General features: G+C 41.7%; 2 protein-coding genes across 2 annotated transcripts in view; one reads left to right on the plus strand and one right to left on the minus strand.

Moving 5' to 3' along the window:
* Positions 1–9,036: 9,036 nt before the first annotated feature.
* On the plus strand, positions 9,037–11,716 carry LOC123114772 (probable methyltransferase TCM_000168). Its single transcript, XM_044536189.1, has 6 exons — positions 9,037–9,063; positions 9,185–9,310; positions 10,100–10,213; positions 10,426–10,776; positions 10,855–11,121; positions 11,210–11,716. The coding sequence occupies exons 1-6, from the start codon at positions 9,037–9,039 to the stop codon at positions 11,549–11,551; spliced, it is 1,227 nt and encodes a 408-aa protein (XP_044392124.1). The 3' UTR covers positions 11,552–11,716.
* Positions 11,717–15,427: 3,711 nt separating this feature from the next.
* LOC123114773 (probable LRR receptor-like serine/threonine-protein kinase At1g51810) overlaps positions 15,428–19,758 on the minus strand; it is a 15,513-nt gene continuing 11,182 nt past the window's right edge. The window contains exons 4-10 of the mRNA XM_044536190.1: positions 18,450–18,521; positions 17,438–17,595; positions 17,017–17,333; positions 16,769–16,895; positions 16,282–16,347; positions 15,988–16,177; positions 15,428–15,821 (exon numbers count right to left, since the gene is read on the minus strand). Coding sequence (XP_044392125.1) covers positions 15,428–15,821; positions 15,988–16,177; positions 16,282–16,347; positions 16,769–16,895; positions 17,017–17,333; positions 17,438–17,595; positions 18,450–18,521 — 1,324 coding nt within the window. The remainder of the gene's footprint in view (positions 15,822–15,987; positions 16,178–16,281; positions 16,348–16,768; positions 16,896–17,016; positions 17,334–17,437; positions 17,596–18,449; positions 18,522–19,758) is intronic.

Raw genomic sequence — 19,758 nt, forward strand, 5'->3', positions numbered from 1 at the left:
GCAAAGGTATTAGGGATGCCCAGTCCCGAAATGAAAAATGAATTTACTTTATGTTGTCAAATAATAAATTCCTTGGAAAGTGTTGGTGTGGAGAGCACCCATGGATACGATTAGCCATGTAAAGTAAAAGTATGGTGGAAAAAGGAATACAATTTATTTTCTGTTTGGGAACCGCCTATGATATATCTAGCATGGAAAGTGTTGGGAGATCTAAGTCGTTTTCGTTGGTGGGAAGATTATGCCTCTCAAAATGTTTTTATCTCTCAATTTTCGCTTTGAGCTCTGGCACCTCTACACATCCCTACTTCCCTCTGCGAAGGGCCTTTCTTTTACTTTATGCATTTTTTATTTTTATTTGAGTCTCCATCTTTTCTTATAAAGAACCAACTAGGGGCACTATGATCATACTTGAGCATTGGGTGTAGCTAATATGCGAGTGTGTTTCATGAATGGATCAATGATTGAGCATGATGGGCTAGAGATAACTTATTTTAGCATTGATATTTTGAAAGACATGGTTGCTTGTTAATATGCTTGAGTATTTAAGTCTCATGTCAAAACTAGACTATTGCTTTGAACCATTTAAAAGCCCAAATGTCCATGCTATAAAGAAAAGAATATGAGATGACATGTTAGGCAACATTCCAATTCAAAAACTTTGTTTTCATCATTTACCTACTCGAGGACGAGCAGGAATTAAGCTCGGGGATGCTGATACGTCTCCAACATATCTATAACTTTTTATTGTTCCATGCTGTTATATTATCATTCTTGGATGTTTTATAATCATTTTATAGTCATCTTATATCATTTTTTGGTACTAACCTATTGACATAGTGCCAAGTGTCAGTTGCTGTTTTCTGCATGTTTTTTACATCGCATGAAATCAATATCAAATGGGGTCCAAACGCAGCGAAACTTTTTGTGAATTTTTTTGGACCAGAAGACATCCAATGGGCCGGAGAAGCGCCTGAGGGGAGGGGGTGCTCCGAGGGGAGCACAACCCACCAGGGCGTGCTTGGAGGCCCATGTGCGCCCTGGTGGATTGTGCCCACCTCGTGTGCCTCCCGAACCGACTCTTTTCTATATAAATACCCCAATATTCCAGAAACCCTAGGAGAGTTGACGAAAATCAATTCCAGCCGCCGCAGATTCCAACACCACCAGATCCAATCTAGACCCATCACGGACGGGTTCATCATGCACATTAGTGCTTCTCCGATGATGCGTGAGTAGTCTTTTGTAGACCTACGAGTCTGTAGTTAGTAGCTAGATGGCTTCCTATCTCTCTTTTGATTCTCAATACAATGGTCTCTTGGAGATCCATATGATGTAACTCTTTTTGCGGTGTGTTTGTTGGGGTCAGATGAACTTTGAGTTTATGATCAGATCTATCTTTTTATCCATGAAAGTTATTTGAGTCTTCTTTGATCTCTTATATGCATGATTGCTTATAGCCTCGTATTTCCTCTCCAATATCTGGGTTTTGTTTGGCCAACTTGATCTATTTATCTTGCAATGGGAAGAGGTGCTTTGTGATGGGTTCGATCTTACGGTGCTTGATCCCAGTGACAGAACGGGAGCCGACACGTATGTATCGTTGCCATTAAGGATAACAAGATGGGTCTATTTCTACATAAATAGATCTTGTCTACATCATATCATCGTTCTTATTGCATTACTCCGTTTCTCCATGAACTTAATACACTAGATGCATGCTAGATAGGGGTCGATGTGTGGAGTAATAGTAGTAGATGCAGGCAGGAGTCAGTATACTAATCTTGGACGTGATGCCTATATAATGATCATTGCCTGGACATCATCATGATTATTTGAAGTTCTATCAATTTCCCAACAGTAATTTGTTTACCCACCGTTTGCTATTTTTCTCGAGAGAAGCCACTAGTGAAATCTACGACCCCCGGGTCTCTTCTTTAATATATTTGCCTTTGCGATCTATTTTCCTTTGCTTTTATTTTCAGATCTATTAAACCAAAAATATAAAAATACCTTGCTGCACTTTATTTTATTTGGCGTTCGATCCAACTCTCTCACGTTTATTTGCCAATTTCTAGCGTCGTTACCCGAAAGGGATTGACAACCCCTTTAACACGTCGGGTTGCGAGTATTTGTTATCTGTATGCAGGTGATGTTTACGTAGTGTTGCTTGATTCTCCTACTGGTTCGATAATCTTGGTCTCATCACTGAGGGAAATACCTATCGTTGATGTGCTACATCATCCCTTCCTCTTTGGGGAAATACCGACATAGTTCTAGCAGACATCAGTATCCATGAGTTAATTATATGATACACATCAAACAATTTCAGATTCACAATACTCGATCCAATATAAAGAACCTCAAAGAGTGCCCAAATATTTCTACCGGAGAAACAAGGACGAAAACGTGCATCAACCCCTATGCATAGATTACCCCAATGTCACCTCAGGAATCCACGAGTTTAGTGCCAAAACATATATCAAGTGAATCAATATAATACCCCATTGTCACCATGGGTATTCATATGCAAGGCATATATCAAGTGTTCTCAAATCCATAAAAAAAATTAATCCTAGAAAACAAAATCCAAAACCGAAAATTCAATCCATCACAACAAGGTAGAGAGGAAGAAACACCATATGATCCAACTATATTAACAAAGCTCGCGATACATCAAGATCGTGCCATCAAGAACAAGACAGAGAGAGAGAGAGAGAGAGAGAGATATTAAACACATAGCTACTAGTACAAACCCTCAGCCTCGAGGGTGGACTACTCCCTCCTCATCAAGGTGGCCATAGGGATGATGAAGATGGCCACCGGTTATGATTTCCCCCTTCGGCGGAGTGCCAGAACGGGGTCTAGGTTGGTTTTTCGTGGTTACAGAGGCTTGCGGCGGCAGAACTTTTGATCTATCAACTCACCTAGGGTTTTGGAATATCTGGGAATTTATAGGGTGAAGAGGCAGTGCGAGAGGTCACCGAGGGGGGCACAACCCCCCTGGGCGCGCCTGGGCGGCCTCCTGGCGCACCCAGGTGGGTTGTGCCCACCTCGGGCCTCCCCTCTGGTACTTCTTTGGCTCACTGGGTGTCTTTCGGTCCAGAAAAAATCTCCTAAAAGTTTCGCTGTGTTTGGACTCCGTTTGGTACTGATATTTCGCGAAGTAAAAAAACAGGCAAAAAAACAACAACTGGCACTGGGCACTATGTCAATAGGTTAGTCCCGAAAAATGATATAAAGTTGCTATAAAATAATTGTAAAACATCCAAAAATGACAATATAACAGAATGAATACTTCATAAATTATCGATACCTTAAAGACGTATCACCCCTACTCCCATCATGTCACATTTTCTGCCCAAACGCTACCAAACTGGATGTTAGAGCATGACCAATAGTTCGCGTAAAAAACTCTCTCTAAACATGGTTTTATGTTGTGTCGTGTCCATATAATCTTGTCCATATAATCTTGGGGAGGTTGACAGGTGAGCCGCTTTTGCAGTTCCTGTAAAAATATTTCCTTAAAAATGGTATTTGGTGGCGGCGGGCTCTGGCGGCCGTGGACAGCGGACTGCGGTGGGCGGGCTTGCGGGTGGGCGGCACGACGTCGGCGGTCTGTGGTGGGATGACGGGCAGGCGATGCAACGCCGATGATCGGCGTTGGCTGCAGTGGTCTGTGGCGGCATCACGACGGTTCGTGGCGACGATGTCGTAGCCAGGTCCGGCGACGGTGTCGCAATAGGTCCAGCAGCGACGCGGCTCGCAATAGGTCCAGCAGCGACGCGGCGGATTTCGGTGACGACGCATTGATTTGACAGTTTTACGGGAATGTTCAGAGGATGGACCATCTCTCCCTAGACGACGAGGGAGTCGTGCTGATTCATAGTGGGACCCTTATATTTTTGGCTTTTACGGAAACTATTCGAGCATTCTTTTGCCTAATTGCCTAACATTAAACAAACAGTTTGTCTAATTCACATCTAGATGTTTTCTAAGGATGTCACATCTAAACTCCACAAATATATAATGCAACAAAAATAAATAAATAAAACTAGAAAATAAATAGACCACAAACAAAGTGAGCATCGGTTTAGTTTTGGCAGTTTTACGGGAATGTTTAGAGGATGGGCCATCTCTTTCTAGATGATGAGGGAGCCGTGCTGATTCATAGTGGGATCCTTATATTTTTGGCTTTTACGGAAATTGTTCGAGCATTCTTTTGCCTAATTGCCTGTCATTAAACAAACAATTTATCTAATTCACATCTAGATGTTTTTTAAGGATGTCACATCTAAGCTCTCACAAATATATAATGCAACAACAAAAAATAAAAAAATCAGGAAAAAATAGAAAAAAAATAGACCACAAACAAAATGAGCATCAGTTTAGATGCCACATCTAGATGTGTCCTCGACAGACCTACAAACTAAACTTTCCTTACTGCAAGGGAAACAGTGGATGATGCTCTCAAGCTAAATTGCTCGTAAGAAAGTTCGAGACCTTTAAATGATAAATCAAGAACCAGAAGTAGGTACCTCGCAAAAAAAAAACGGAAGTAGGACACACTTTGGTCTTCTCTCCGCCGCTCAGTTCGACGAAATGCCGCATTGGTTCCCTCCTCAGGTAGGCTGTCTCCGCGTACACATCCCACCCCTTCCCCCACCCTTCCCCTTCACATGGACACGGTGGAGCCGTGGAGGTCCTCCGGCGAGACACTACGATGGCGCTCAAAGAAGTTCTGCTGCGCGTGCGATATGGCCTCGGGTCCTCTGCGCCGTATTCCAGGAGAAAGTATGAGGATAGAGGGCCACGTCACGGCGAAAGCGCCCACCTACGAGGCTGCACTCTTGCCTCGGGTACTATTGGGTGAACGTTTGTTGGGCGCTGCTCGCAAGGTGCTCGACCAAATACATCCCTTTAACAGTCGCGGAAGGAGCGAGCAACGAGCGTATACACGTGTCGTTGTGTTACTGTGCAACGCTCGCACAGAAAGAAAAAACGCTGGTAGGTCATCCCTCGCACAGAACGATTCTTTTTCTCTCCCTCTCTCACTTTCCACCCCAACCTAGGGTTGCCGCCGCCGCCGCCGCCCCCGCCCCCATCGCTTCTCTAGCGCTGCCCATCAGAGGACGGCCGTTTCTCCGCTGCTTCTTCTCTCGCCCTGCTCCATCCCGACCAGCGCCACCGCCGCCCCTTTTCTCTCGTCTACGGGCGAGCCGTCACCCGTGAGGTGAGACGTCGTCTCCCGGCCAGGACATAGCGGCAGAGAGGAGCAAGGAAGCAGCAGGGGAAGTCCAATTGGAAAAGTTAGTGGCGCTACAGATTTCTTGCTCCCTTGGTCGACGGGGATGCGGTTTTCGTTGGTGGTGGTGGGAGGGGAACATGCGTGGCGGTGACGGGAGGACCATCAGAAGAAGAGGAGGATGGGGAACAGGGGAGGAGGCCAAGCGGGGAGGAGAGACGTGAAGCATTCATTTGCTGCCGTTTCTCCAGGTAATCTGATTCTCCGTCATGTTTGCCGGAGATTAAACTCCAACGAGTACCATTGTTTAACTTTGCTTCGCCATCGTTTTCACGATGTGATTCTGAAATTTTTAGTTGATGTTTGCAGATCCAGAGCAAATATGGGAGCTCCAGCAAGGCCTTGGTGAGTAGACAAGATGCCTCTGTCTGCTTGCTCAGCCTCTCTATTGTGTTGATTGGGCATCTTAGGATTTTATTTGGGCAACTTGGCTAACCGGGTCCCTGACTGATTTCAGCAATCAGCATTACTAGGTCCACTGTGCCTGATAAAGAAGCGATTGTGGTCATTCAATTTTATTTGCATACGTATTACGTAATTACATACATAGCCATCGCATCCCTTGATTTTAGACTGATATTCATGGATTTGTTGGCGTGCTTGCTTGTGTTTTGTGCTCTGAAAAACATGCTTGTGCTGTGCAGGTTCAGAACCAGTCCATATGCGAGACAATATTTGAGAGGGTGTCTGATTTCATTGGACCTTTTTGCATTGTTTCCCAAAAAGGATGAGCCTAGAGGCACGAGACCATTATAATTCAATCCATTATTTAATTTTACTTTTTGAAAAGGTAGAGTATATTGTGTTTGATATGCTTTCTGGTTTTAATTAACAGAAAGGGATATGTGACGTTTTGTTTACTCTTCTGTGTGTAACTTCAGAGTAAAACTGTTGTTTTGTGCACTTCCTTTACCTCCTCTTTCCAGCTACCAAGTTTCCTAATTTTTTAATGGAAGCCTTATCCTAAATAAGAATTCAATTTTGTTGCTTGAGATTTTGACTCGATCCTGTCCTGCTTTGGATAAAATATTTACCAAGAATCTGTACTTGCCAGTCTATTTGTTGAATATGGAGATTAACAATGTATTGTTGTCTCACCTATATACCCATTGTTCATTTTCTTCTTTGGAGGTTCTGATGTTGCAACCAATGAGCCTTTGCTCAGGAAAGATGCTTCTAAGCCATCTGATATGAGCGATGTTGCACCACAATGTTCTGTACATTCAGGTGAACATCTTTGTTCAGTTTTTTTACTGTCATTTTGATTCAAGTATGTGCAGAATTTAGTGTAGATGTCTCGTATGAAACAGTTACTAATGTCCAGTACATCGAGGCTGCATGAAACCCATGTTCTCAGGTTAAATTGCATGTTGTAGTCCACCTCACCCTCCTTCACTCGTGCCGGCATGCCGCCCTCCATGGTAGAAATTCCTGTAGCGAGCACCATCTCATATGCTGCTGCTCACAGACCCAGTATCCTCATGGCATGTCAACATCACCGAGGTATTCTATCTCCGGTGAACCTGATTGGGGCAAGTTTTCACTACTGCTGGATTGCTACCTGCGTTCCTTTTTTTTTTGCTTTTGGATTCATTGTAATGAATCGTCTCACATGGTTATGCTCTATGGGTGAGTCGTCAATAGTTGTACCATAATATTTCTGTGTCTACGAAGATGACCTTTATCTTTGTTTCTAGATTGGTTGTTTTGAGCTACTAACAGATCCTAATATCATACTATATCTCAACTACCATCAGTACCTCAAATTGCTCTGGCCTAGCACACGCTCAGTTGATGTACATAAGCGAAACTAGGGACCAAATGAGAGAACCAAATGTTCTGAACCAAGACAGGAGCGCACAGGAACAACTCAAGAGGAGGCACACCTAATTATAGTCTCACCAACGCATGGCCTCGCACAAACATGGTTCCACAAATCACATCCCCTAGAGCTCTTGGAGTATAACTTTCCCCAATGGTGTCGGGATACGAGTATGGTCTTGCCATCGCTGAGTTGAGGATGATCAGTTCGTCCGAATTTTGCCATTCTTCGTGGCCGTAGTTCTCATTCGTTGTGTTAATGCGTGAGATGTATATGCTGCGTGCACCTGTTTTTTCATGTATCTTCGATCCCCGCTCTAACAACTTTTTGTGCTGATGGCTTCAATTATATGCGATACAAAAGGCACACATTACTTGTTTGCTCAAATGACTCAAAGAAAATACCCCCTCACACATTACTTGTTTGCTCAAATGACTCAAAGAAAATACCCCCTCCTTTTTATAATATACATTTCCTTGACATCCATCCCAAAAAACGTAAGCACCCATGCAATTTGAGCAAGTTCTGTGGGGAATCACCACATTGTACATCTGCTTATATTTCAGTTGAACCCTTTTGTGCAAGTTGTTCTTTATTCTGCCAGTTCGTAAATGTGGAAGACTGGCAGCCGATGGCTCAGATAGATCCTTTAGTGGGGTCATTTTCTTCAATCCACTTTACCTAATGAATTAGATTATTCTTATAAGAGAATTGCTAATTTCGATCCAAGTGCACAAACATTGTCCAATTTCCATTGCCATGTCTTTGTTGTTTGTTTAATTTGTGCAGAGAAGCATGCAGGAAGAATTGCAATACTTCACCACTACCCTTGATCTTTACTAAAAATATAATGTGCCATCGACTCATTAGGTATATAGCGCATTTTTTTTCTTTCAAGAATGATTGGTTTCTTTTGGTGGCATTAGCACCTGAAAAATTGTTATTCAAATTAGCTTAGTTTCCATATGAAGAAAACAAACTTAAAACCACTCGAATAGTATCTATATTCCTGCTAAACTGTGTCATAGAAATTTGTCTCTTTTGTTATAATTTGGATTGGAATTGCAGGAAATGCTGGCGATTTGAGATATCTTGATCTCCAACAGTAAATAGTATGCATCAAGTGATGTCATTGATACTATCAAACAGGCTTTTGGTTGTTCACCGCACGCAGATCATCTGCAAGAAGGGTTCAGTTCAGGAACTAAGGTTATGCGTCACCAATGATTTGAAGTTGAGTTATCTTTTGTCCTTGGACAGGCCTCCTTGTGAGAACACAACTTCACTGCTTTAAGAATAATGTTGTCATGAGTCAAAACCTTTCTAAATGATGTCCAACATGCAGGCCGATAGGAATCCTCAATGTTTGCCTTGAAGAACTATTAATGTGATCTTGATTACCGTAATGCACTGTTCTTAACAATGATTACCAACAACAACACCATTTTAAATATTAAATATGAAAACTAATGACAAACTGGTATGGTGAGAAAGCTTGAAAGAGAGAAGGACATGCAAAGAAGATTTGAGCAAACATGAAAAATATAGAGGATAAATATCGAGGATCGAATCCTGCTTGGAATCACTTCATGCAAGGTGTTTTCATGTTTTGCAATCATACCTTCACAATATATGTAATAGGTAATATGTGGTCAAAAGGGTGTTCGCAAGGTGTATGGTGTTTTCATGTTGGAGGTGATTTTTTTACCAATAATTGAGCAGCGGCTGTGATCTGAGGAATATAACAGTTGTCCAGCGAGGGAAAAAAATCTTAGTGGGTGAAAGCTGAAGTGTTTAACAAATTGACAGGAGGTTCATGTGAATTCTGTAGGCACTGGTATATACAATGGTTTAGCTAGATAATTTATAATGTTGGTAAAATTTGTCTGTTTATTCTTTTGATCTGAATGGCATGGAAAATATTGATTCGTTTCATTTTGTCAGTTTTTTATGTGGTGCTCAGTAATGCTTGATTTATGTTAATTAAGCCAATGCTTTCACTTGTTCCAGGGAACGAAAAACAAATGACAGACTACCAAATGTTATTTTGCTAACAGTAGAGGGCCAATGTTAACTCGTGCAAGAATGGTTGTACACAGAGGCGCCAAGGTGCTCCAGCAATACAAGGGCGCACAGCTCCGCCTCAAGAGGCGCGCCAAGGGCGCGCCCCAGCCCCTAGTGCCCAGGTAGGGTGTGTCGACTGAAATATTCTTTGTCCATTTCTTTATCTCACAATGGAATTAAGCTTGACGTTGAAGTTTTTAGGTTGTAAATCTAATTTTCATATGATAATTCTGCAAAAAATATCAAAAAACTTCTCAGTTTTGTCATGATATTCTGCCATTTAGTTTTCACTTCTGATGCATCACTATTTGAAGGTTGAATAGTAGTTCATTATCTTGCTGCTTGATGTATATGGATTAGTTGTAGAATTGCTTGTGTCCAGTGGCAATTTCAAATATTGTATAGCAGCATTAGCACTAAATATAAATTCAAGTGCACAGTCACTGTAAATAAAATGAAAAATCTACGCCAAAACAAAAAGTTGCTTCTGTGCTGCTTTAAAATGTCTGAAATGTTTCTCTTCTCCCATTGGATCCCATGCTGAACAATTTAACCAGATCAGAATAACAAGTCTGCTAATCTAGAAATAATAATGCCTCTGCTAGTGACAGGCTGTTACTATTATTATTTCCACTGGATCCTATGCTAAACAATGTAACCCGATCAGAAGAACAAGTCTGCTAATCTAATCTGTGAGTGACAGGTTGTTAGTATTATATCCGGATCTGAATTTGACCAACCTTTCACCTTTCCATTGTCTGGTCCGAAGATAGAAAATAAGAAAGCATGCTGGCCCTACTATTGCTGCTGATAAGCAGCCAGAAGCCCAGAAACCCCGTTGATCATAGACAAAAGAAGTATTGAACTTCCGGTACTTTTTCAGCGCTGTCATCCTAATTTGATTCCTGCAGATCCAAGATCTGGTGTTTAGCCTTGCTCCAAGTAAAGCCATAGCCTCCAAACAGATGGTGCATATGAATCAAGGACAAGGGGAAACAAGCTATGCACACAACTCCAGTGTCCAGGTATGTTCCCCTCTCGATTAGTTCACTAATACTGTTTCTGTGGCATGTTGATCTGTTCTTGACACTTGGCTTTTCAAAACTGTTTCGTCAAGTACTTGTTCACAATATAGCCTATGTTACTGACATTTAAAAGAACAATCAGGGAAGTTAAAAAATCATGACACTTAGCTATATTAGACTCGATTTTCTGAAGAATTATAACTCGATTGTAGAACGCTCAGCAGAACAGGATGATGCCCCTGATAGAAGCGGCCATCATTGACTTGTGCGGCAGCAGAAGCACCTTGTTCCCTGAAAAGATGCTGATTGCGGACTTGGGCTGCTCTTATGGCCCAAATGCGCTAGCACTGGTATCGACTGCCGTCAAGGCCATCATCAACCACTGCCTTCAGTTCCAGCAACCACCACCCGAAGTGTGTGTGCTCCTCAATGACCTTCCTGACAATGACTTCAACACGGTGGTGAAGAGCCTGGCCACGCTCCGTCAAAGTAACAACAAGCTCTTCACTAGTGACTCCTTGCATCTTGTCTGCTCGTCCAACAGCTTGCATTGGCTCTCCATGGTGTGAATTTATCACCCTTCAATGGATCTATCCATTGCATTACTTGTTGATTTTGTAAAAGAAACCTTATCCTCGCAGGCTCCCGAAGATCTGACGATGAACCAGATCCCTGCGTACGACATGGATGAACATGCTAGGCGTGAAAGACTCCCTATGGTCCGTGAGGCTTATGCACGTCAGTTCAGGAAACATTTCATACTTTTCCTGGAGCTGAGAGCCAAAGAATTGGTCCCAGGAGGCCGAATGGTTGTTTCCCTTGTAGGGCGGCCTTCTAATGTAAAAGCCTCCAAATTCTTTCACCTTTGGGAAACCTTAGTTCAGATTCTAAGTGTCATGGCCTTAGAGGTACATTTTTTTTTCTAGTATTGCATTTTATCATTTTCGAATGAACGTGTGAGTATTTGAACTCCTGATCTTATGGTATGGTTGACAGGGTGTGATCGACAAAGCGAAGTTTGATTCTTTCTATGTGCCGGTGTATGGACCCTCTGGTGAAGAGCTGAGGGAGATCATCCAAGACGAGGGCTCCTTTTCTATCAGCGATATGCGGGTATATGACGCTGCAACTGATATGAACAGCATGCTCTTCACCCCAAGCTCGTTTGTGAATTATCTGAGAGCCATATTTGAGCCGATAATAGTCGAGCATTTTGGAGAGGTCATGGATGAATTTGTGAGGACCGCGGAGCGGCGCTGGAGCCTCGAGGGCAGCATGCAAGACGAGCGTGCTAGAAATCCACGAGCTATGCTGGCTGTATCCCTTGTAAAGGCATGATTATCAGGTACTTTATAGTACACCACATTTGGTTAGGTTTATTGCTTTATTTGAGGTGACAATGTGTGCCAACTTCATTGTGTAAACTACATCCTGTATGGTGTTCTGTGAAGATATTCATCGACGCTCAAGAGATTAAGAATGAACTATCATTTATATATATTAGCAGAATGTTGTTGCCCACCAACTTGCTCAGCTAGCTATGCCTACAAAACATTGTGATGTACTCCCTCCGTCCGAAAATACTTGTCATCAAAATGAACAAAAGGGGATGTATCTAGATCTAGATACATCCCCTTTTGTTCATTTTGATGACAAGTATTTTCGGACGGAGGGAGTATTGCGCATGCAAATTCTGCCTGAGTTTGTGTCTTGTATCTGTTTTAGTAACTGCAATGAGATTGAAGAAGACGGTAGATCAAAGTACCGATCACCCCTACTAGTACTGCTCGCCGTATGATCCATATAAATTATGTGATGCTCCAACTTTAGTGAATGTTCTTATCACAGAAAGATCTAGAAATTCACAGAAGTTGATCTAGGACTAGGTGCACTTGGTCTGGGCTAAGCTAAACCAATATGAACATAAGCTAAATACACTCACAAGTTCGAATGGCAAAAGCAGAACCAGATTGCTAAAAACAAAAGCAAAAGGAGAACTGGAAGTAGGACTTGGATCGGCTCGACTGCCCGCCACCAGTCTGATGAAATGCGGCGTACCCTCCTCATGGCGGAGTCGCTTGTGCAGGTCACACTGATGGATTGTCTTGTGCAAGAAGTTCTATTGCCTGGCAACATGGCCTTGTGGGGATCCGATTTGGATGGACATGTCGTTGACACACTGTTCTGGGAGAAAGATAGATGGATGGTAGTGTCCAGGCGTCGAGCCGAACACACCTGTCTGCCGTCTCTAAGGCTTTGTACCCTGTTACTTACCTCTTAAGAGGTTGAGCAGGTCTGTTGGTTCATGGGAGGGTTACAGGAGGATGTTCAAGTAGGTACTCCCTCCGTCCCAAAATTCTTGTCTTAGATTTGTCTAAATACGGATGTATCAGTTGGAGGAGGTCTTAAGGCAACGTACAGGGTCTTTAATCTGTGATGTACCAGCGCCTCTCTCTCTCTGAGTTCTTCAAGTCTGGGCGCATCTATGGGCATTCCTCTGCTAGCTTTGTTTCTTTGTCCCGGCAATGGAGCCTGTGAGCTACGCTCGTCGCATCACTTGGGAAGGCATGGCCAGGTAACTGCTGTTTTTCTACTTGTTGGGTTTTTGTAAGGTACACCCCATTTGATGAGAACAATTAGTTTCCTTCGATCTTTATGCTTGGTATGTAGAATGCTGACCTGTGATACCCCTCTTAAGAGATAATAGTGCATCTTGACATTTCAAAAGGTGGCTATGAATGCATGTCAACTTTCATACGGCACAAGCAGTTTTGAATGAACTGTCATTTATATCCATTGGAAAATGCTGCGGCCCAAGAACTGAGTCAACTAGCTAATTACATGTACAAAACACTGTGATGTTTGACTTCTTCAAAGGTTAAGTTATGTTGGTCAGTTAACTGCTCGAGATTGTAACACTTACTCTCTTTTTTGTGGCAAAACAGTCGTAACGTGTTATTTATTTCCAAATATTCTATTCGATCAGGAGATTAGGAATGAAACACAGACAAAAACTTACAAGAGATTGGAGGGAGGATAACAGCAGAAACAGAACTGAAACTAAGTGCTCAGACTGCTTGAGATTGTAACACTTATTCTTAGTAGTCAATAGAGCTCTCTTTTCTCACGGAAAGATAACAATTGTGTTGTTTGTTCATGTAGCTCCTTAGTAATAGCACGTAGTTAGTCTTGGTGATAATTGACGGTTTGACACTACTGTAATATTCACTGTGTGATCCATGACAATATTTGAACACTCCAATTTATTGTTCTTATTCAGTAAAGCCCTTGGTGTTTGTGGTAATGCTAATAATGTACTGGAATTATGGTAAAAAAATGCTGGAAGTTCGATTAATATTCTGTTGCTATGCGCAACTGGAAGAGCCAGCAAAATTTAACCATGTCAAATAACAATTCTGCTGGTCTAAACAAATATCCTCTCTAGTAGTGACAAGTTCTTATTCTAGCTGGCCCTAATAGTAGTGACTGATAACAGATTGAGAAACACGTTGACATTTTTACCGACCCCAATAAGCAGCCAGAACAGTCATCCCCAGTTGAGCATAGAAAAGAAGAATTGAACTTCCAGTCCAAGTGAAGCCATGGCATCAAAGCAACAAGTCTGCTGGTATAAAACAAACTCTAGTAGTGGCAGGTTGTTGATGTATTATATATCCTGATTTGAATTTTACCTAATCTTTCAGTAAACCTTTCTATTAGCTGTCCCTAATTAAGATTGATAAGCATGTTGACTCCTATCGTTCCACTCAATAGGCAGCCAGAACAGCCTCCTCAGTACGCATAGAAAAAGAAGAGTTGAACTTCCAGTACATCGTTACCATCTCCTTCCTAATCTTGCTCTCTCAGGTTGAAGGTCTCTGGAGGTTAGCCCTGCTGCAACCAAAGCCATGAGTCAAGGCCAAGGGCAAACTAGCTATGCTCCCAACTCCAGCATTCAGGTAAACTAGCTATGCTCCCAAGTCCGTTATTCCGGAATCTCCTGAAATTTGGCTTCAGGGGACTGCCTTGTCAAGAATTTGATCGTAGTATATACTCCATACAGAAAAATAAGATTTTTTTTCCTAGGACATCGCAAGAGATCTGCGTGTCAGTATATTAAGGTAGAGAGAAAAGTTCATTTACAAGAGCTTGGCAGGTATAGGCGCCACAAATTGTCGCCTCCCTGGCCCTACTCCACCTAGAACCCAGCCATCATGATATTACTCTATCTATTCTACCTCTCCCCACCAGACGCCATTACTCTATCTATTCTATCTTATTAAAGGAAAATAAGATCGCTATTATGACAGATTGAACTCGATTTTCTCAAGAAGTTTGTGATAGCGGACTTGGGCTGCTCCTCTGATCTAAAATGCGTTAGCACTGCTCTGGATCACTATCGAGGATTCGAGGCCACCTGCAGCCACTTTCTTTGGTTCCAGCAGACACCTCCGGAAGTCTGTGTACTCCTTAATGATCTCCTAGACAATTACTTCAACACAGTTGTGAAGAGCCTGGTTATGTTCCGACAAATCAACAAGCTTGTTGTTGTAACTGGTGTTGTACCAAATATCATTCTATAAGAGGCTCTTCCCTAGTGGCTCCTTGCATCTTTTCTGCTCATCTAGCAGCCTTCATTGGTTCCAAAGATGTGAGTTTGACACTCCACTCCAACAACCTTCATTCCTTCATTATCTGATTCCTTATCTCTTCTGAGTACCTATGTTGGCACGACTTCGTGCAGGTCCGGGGTGACTGTAGGCACTCGTTGGTCGACAGGGTCTGTCCACACCCGTATGAAAGTGCAGAGAACCATGGAGTTTTTCTCTTTATCCGGAGCACCAGGGAGGAGGAGAAGAATCTGCATCGGCGCTTTCAGGAAGGGTGTACTTCCCGCCATCGCGCTAGGCTTTTGCCTTGGCATGAACTCCTCGCGTCCAGATTTGAGAGATCCAGCGCACCAGTCACCATGACGTGCACCACTCCCTAGCCGCCTATTCAGCAATTTCACCCTCTCTCATTGCTTGCACAAATAGAAGCAAACCAATTGCACCATACTCTTTATAAGCACAACACACCAATGTTTGGTTTAACACAAGGAAAGACAGAAAAATACACCATTATAACACAAACACATCTTGTTTTTGGCATAAACTAAAAACTTTACAGATCCATCAACGATGCCATGAGACCAATCCGGGTATATTCACTGCTTCACCTTGCCGATGGGCTAAATGTGGACACTAAGGCCACGGTATCACTCACCGGGCTTACCCTGACAGCGCTGTCCACACGGGCTTCTTCCAATGCAATGCTCTCCTTCAGCTGTGCCACCACGGCTGCCATTGTTGGCCTTCCGACAGCAGCATCTGCTGTACACGCAATGGCAGTGTCGACTAGTTTCCACATGGAGGTAACCTCGTAGGCACCACCGAGCCTTGCATCGGCGACTGAGGTGATGTTACCTGTGGCCATCTTCTGTTTCATGCGCTGAACAATGTGGCCATGGCCTGGCAGTATCAGAGGCTCGCCAGTAGCTATCTCCAGTAGAACGACACCGAAGCTGTAAACGTCGCTGCTCTCAGTGAGCCTGCCAGTGTGGTAGTACCTAAAAAACAACACATAAGACACATCTTGGTAAACCTAAATTCTGATTACGCACAATATGGAGTATTTATTTCTTTGTTTCTTGCCCTGGTAAACTGGAGTAGTTTACTTCTCCTTATATGAAAAACAAAGTACGCAAACACTATAATATGCACAAAGAGACATACTCTGGGTCAAAGTAACCCGCTGATCCAGCCGCATTGGTTGATATGTGAGTCTGTGTTTCGCTAAGATAGGTTTTACAAAGTCCAAAATCAGCTATTTTCGCCCGCAGATTTTGACCTAACAGAATATTGCTGGTCTTCACATCCCTGTGAATTATTGGCAGGCTGCATCCCTTGTGCGGATAATCCAGGCCTAAACATATCAAGCAAGTCCAGAAAACATGAGTGAAATGAAAAGCAAATAATCTATAGCACATTCTCTTAAGCTAACAATAATCTTTTTTTATTACATCATACCTTGTGCAGCTTCAAGCACAACTCGTACACGTGTTGCCCAGTCCAAGGTCTCATCACCATGTTTTCCTTCATATATGAGCATAGTAATAGTCACTTAGAACAGTGCTGTATGAACAACTTTATAGGTCACGGTTCATACATTTGTGCAAAATTTGTTTGTTTGCAATTCCGTTACGCTCTTGTGCATTGGAATTGAATAAATTGGTTGAGAGAAGGACGCTACTTTATCAGTCAACTGTTAGGACTTTGTAACTTTGTTTGGACGGGAAGTAATATGGAACTGTGACTGTTATCGAAGATTGTAGCCTTTCAAAGGGAACAGGTGTAGTAGCCTCAAACTATTTTAGATACTGAATATCTTAAATCCATTCAAGATAGCCTCTCAAGTTTAAACAATGCATATATAATTTATATCGAATTTTAAGACAGCTACAAAGATCGATCTCTCTTAATCAATACTACTTAGATTTGCAATTAATGAACAAACCTCTCAGATGATCACAAAGATTGCCTCGAGACATGTACTCATAAACCAGTGCTAAATGATCTTTCTCCCAGCAGTAGCCAACCAAAGAAACTAGATTCCTGTGATGCACCTTTGTCAAGCTATGGACCTATGTAAGGAGACAGAGAACAGAGGGAAAATCATCTTAATTTGCATGTAAACTCATTGTGTAAGCGGTTTGCCAAAGTTACCTTTCAAACTGAAATTTTATCAACAAAGGGAGAAAGTACCTCGGCTAAGAACTCATCTAGCCCGTGAGACGATGATTCAGAACGCATCTTGACAGCAACCTCACTATTGTCTTCTAAACGCCCGTAGTACACTAGCCCAAAACCTCCTTGTCCAATGAACCGTTCGAACTTGTTAGTAAATTTTTGCAGCTCCATGTACGTGAATCGACGATTCTCAGTATTTTGCAGGTGATCCCCCTGACTTCTTGTACTTGTGAATCGATGATTCTCAGTATTCTGCAGGTGATCCCCATGACTTCTTGTACTTCCTGGAGCACTCTGAAGCTCTGATTCTTTGGGTGGATCATGTGTACAAACTGGTTGAACAAGTGTCAGTTATATTACAGAAAGACTGAATATAGTAAACCATGATAATAAGTGGATTTAATTACATGATATTAAAAGAAAAGGGAATACACACTTTTGGGCTTTCTCTTCACTCTCCAGATCAAATATGAAAGAACAAGTACAGACACTGCCACCATGGGAACCACTACTGAAATAGATACTATAGCTGTTCTATTTCTTGATGGAGGCGGACTTATTGTTTTGTTGCACATATCTTCTCCAGATTCATACCTGAAATAGTGAGATTACATCAGACAATCAGTTCAGAACTACTTAGTACAAAAAACAATCTTGAATTATCAGCTGCCTGAAGATCACAGAAAGAGATGCATTCAAGTTCAGTTCGAATGCACATTCACAGAAATTAAACCTCAAGAATAAAACCCAAACCTGACAACGAGCGATCCTGCATTCCTTTTACAAAGGGAATAAGGAATTGGGCCATTCAGACTGTTACCGGACAAACCCCTGTAGCAAGTGACATGTACTAGTTTAGACACTCAACGAGGTTCTTATCATCGTAACAACTGCAAACAAATACTCCCTCCGTTCCTAAATATAAGTCTTTGTAGAGATTCCACTATGAACTACATACGGATGTATATAGATACATTTTAAGTGTGGATTCATTCATTTTGCTCCGTATGTAGTCCACCCAGTGGAATCTCTACAAAGACTTGCATTTAGGAACGGAGGGAGTATATCCAAATAAAAGTTCTCTCAAGTGGATCCATTGGTGTTCTTCACTCATGTCTACAGTTAAAAATGATATTATGGACAGAGGATAATCGGATAGAGTTATAAAGGTATTATGCACTTTTATACACTTCCCCTCCGTGCACTAATTATCTGTCAATAATGGAGTGCTATTTGAGTGGGAACATGTTGGTTACGAAGAAGTCTATTACTTTTTGTAACAAATTGTACAAGCCATAATTATACTCAGTATCTAATACTACCTCCGTCCGAAAATACTTGTCATTAAAATGGACAAAAAGGAATGTATCTAAAACTAAAATACGTCTAGATACATTTCTTTTTGTTCATTTTGATGACAAGTATTTCCGGACGGAGGGAGTACTTACAGAAACTGGAGGTCTGTGAGAAATGTGAAGTTATCAGATACCAATCCAGTCAAGTTACTATTGGAGAGATCCCTGCATGAAAATTAACATTCCAACATCAAGTCGAAGGCCATATTTGCACACGCAACATGAAAGACCATCGAAATAGTACTTACAGAGATATTATTCTTGTAATGTTTTCAGTTAAGTCGCTACATTTCACGCCATTCCATCGATATTTGGCCGGAAAACATGGATCACCCATCCAATTTTTCTTTACTCCATACTCGAGTTTGATAGCCATCATTGTGTTGACTACCATCGTAAAATGGAAAAAAAGGGAGTGGTCACGAGAAAAACTGTTTGATCCTCCTCCTAAAGAAACAGTTTGATCACTGAAGCTACATTATGAGTTCGTGTTGGTTGTGTGCACTCTAGTCATGCAAAGGCTGGGTGTATGCTCATCGTTTCTTTATACCCTTGATGCTACATTACAAGTTAATAAAAAAATTATTTATAAAAAATGTTTTATCCATAAAAATATGTATAGAATATACACATACATGGCAGCACATTGTTTTTCTTCTTCAAAAAGGGGGTTGGACCTATGTTTGCACATAGCTAGCTGAGCAAACAATAACTTTGGTGCTTCACATGCATGCGTGCAAGTTTGGAGTAGGGCATTTTGAAGATCGAGCTTCATGGAGGCCTTAATTTTGTAAATTTCAGAATTCAAACTTTTCAGGTTAAAAAAATTCTGAAGAAAATAAACATGTATACAAGGATGTAATGTGTATGTGCGTAAAATTTCAGGATGAAATACCTTGAATTGCGAGCTGCACAAAAAAAATTCCTGGACTTTGAGGATGAACAATACATATGTTAAAAAGCCCTAGATTTGGTTTTTTTGTGTAGCTCTCATTTTAACGTATTTCGACCTGAAAATTTACACACATCTACATTATGTATCTAGGTATATGTGTATTTTTTGCAGAATTTTGAAACAGAAAATTTTGAATTTTGAATTTTTTGAATTAAGGCTTCCATGGAGCTCGGTCTCTGTTTGGAATTTTCGACAAGTTTGTTCAATTTTTACTGAATAACAACAGTTTAGGCGTAACTTGTGGTCGCCCTCTTCTTGGGCACTTCACAAGGTTGTGAAATCATTTTTTTTAACTGTCCATGTTTAGATATACATTAAAATTTTATTGTATAATTCCTTTAGGTGGGTATGGGTTTACAAGCAGTACTCAAACTAGGATACTGAGGGGCGGCTAGAGCAAAAATATAAACATGCACTGTTTATATGATTATTAGCAGCAACTCCATG

The sequence above is a fragment of the Triticum aestivum genome, chromosome 5B (assembly GCF_018294505.1).
Source record: "Triticum aestivum cultivar Chinese Spring chromosome 5B, IWGSC CS RefSeq v2.1, whole genome shotgun sequence".
NCBI classification, from domain to species: Eukaryota; Viridiplantae; Streptophyta; class Magnoliopsida; order Poales; family Poaceae; genus Triticum; species Triticum aestivum.

Bases quoted from the DNA above. Each gene is read 5' to 3' on its own strand.
- LOC123114772 (XM_044536189.1), top strand. From the start codon at position 9,037: ATGGAAAATATTGATTCGTTTCATTTT. The intron at 9,064-9,184 runs GTCAGTTTTTTA...TGCTAACAGTAG, and splicing joins ATATTGATTCGTTTCATTTT to AGGGCCAATGTTAACTCGTG. The intron at 11,122-11,209 runs GTACATTTTTTT...TATGGTTGACAG, and splicing joins TAAGTGTCATGGCCTTAGAG to GGTGTGATCGACAAAGCGAA.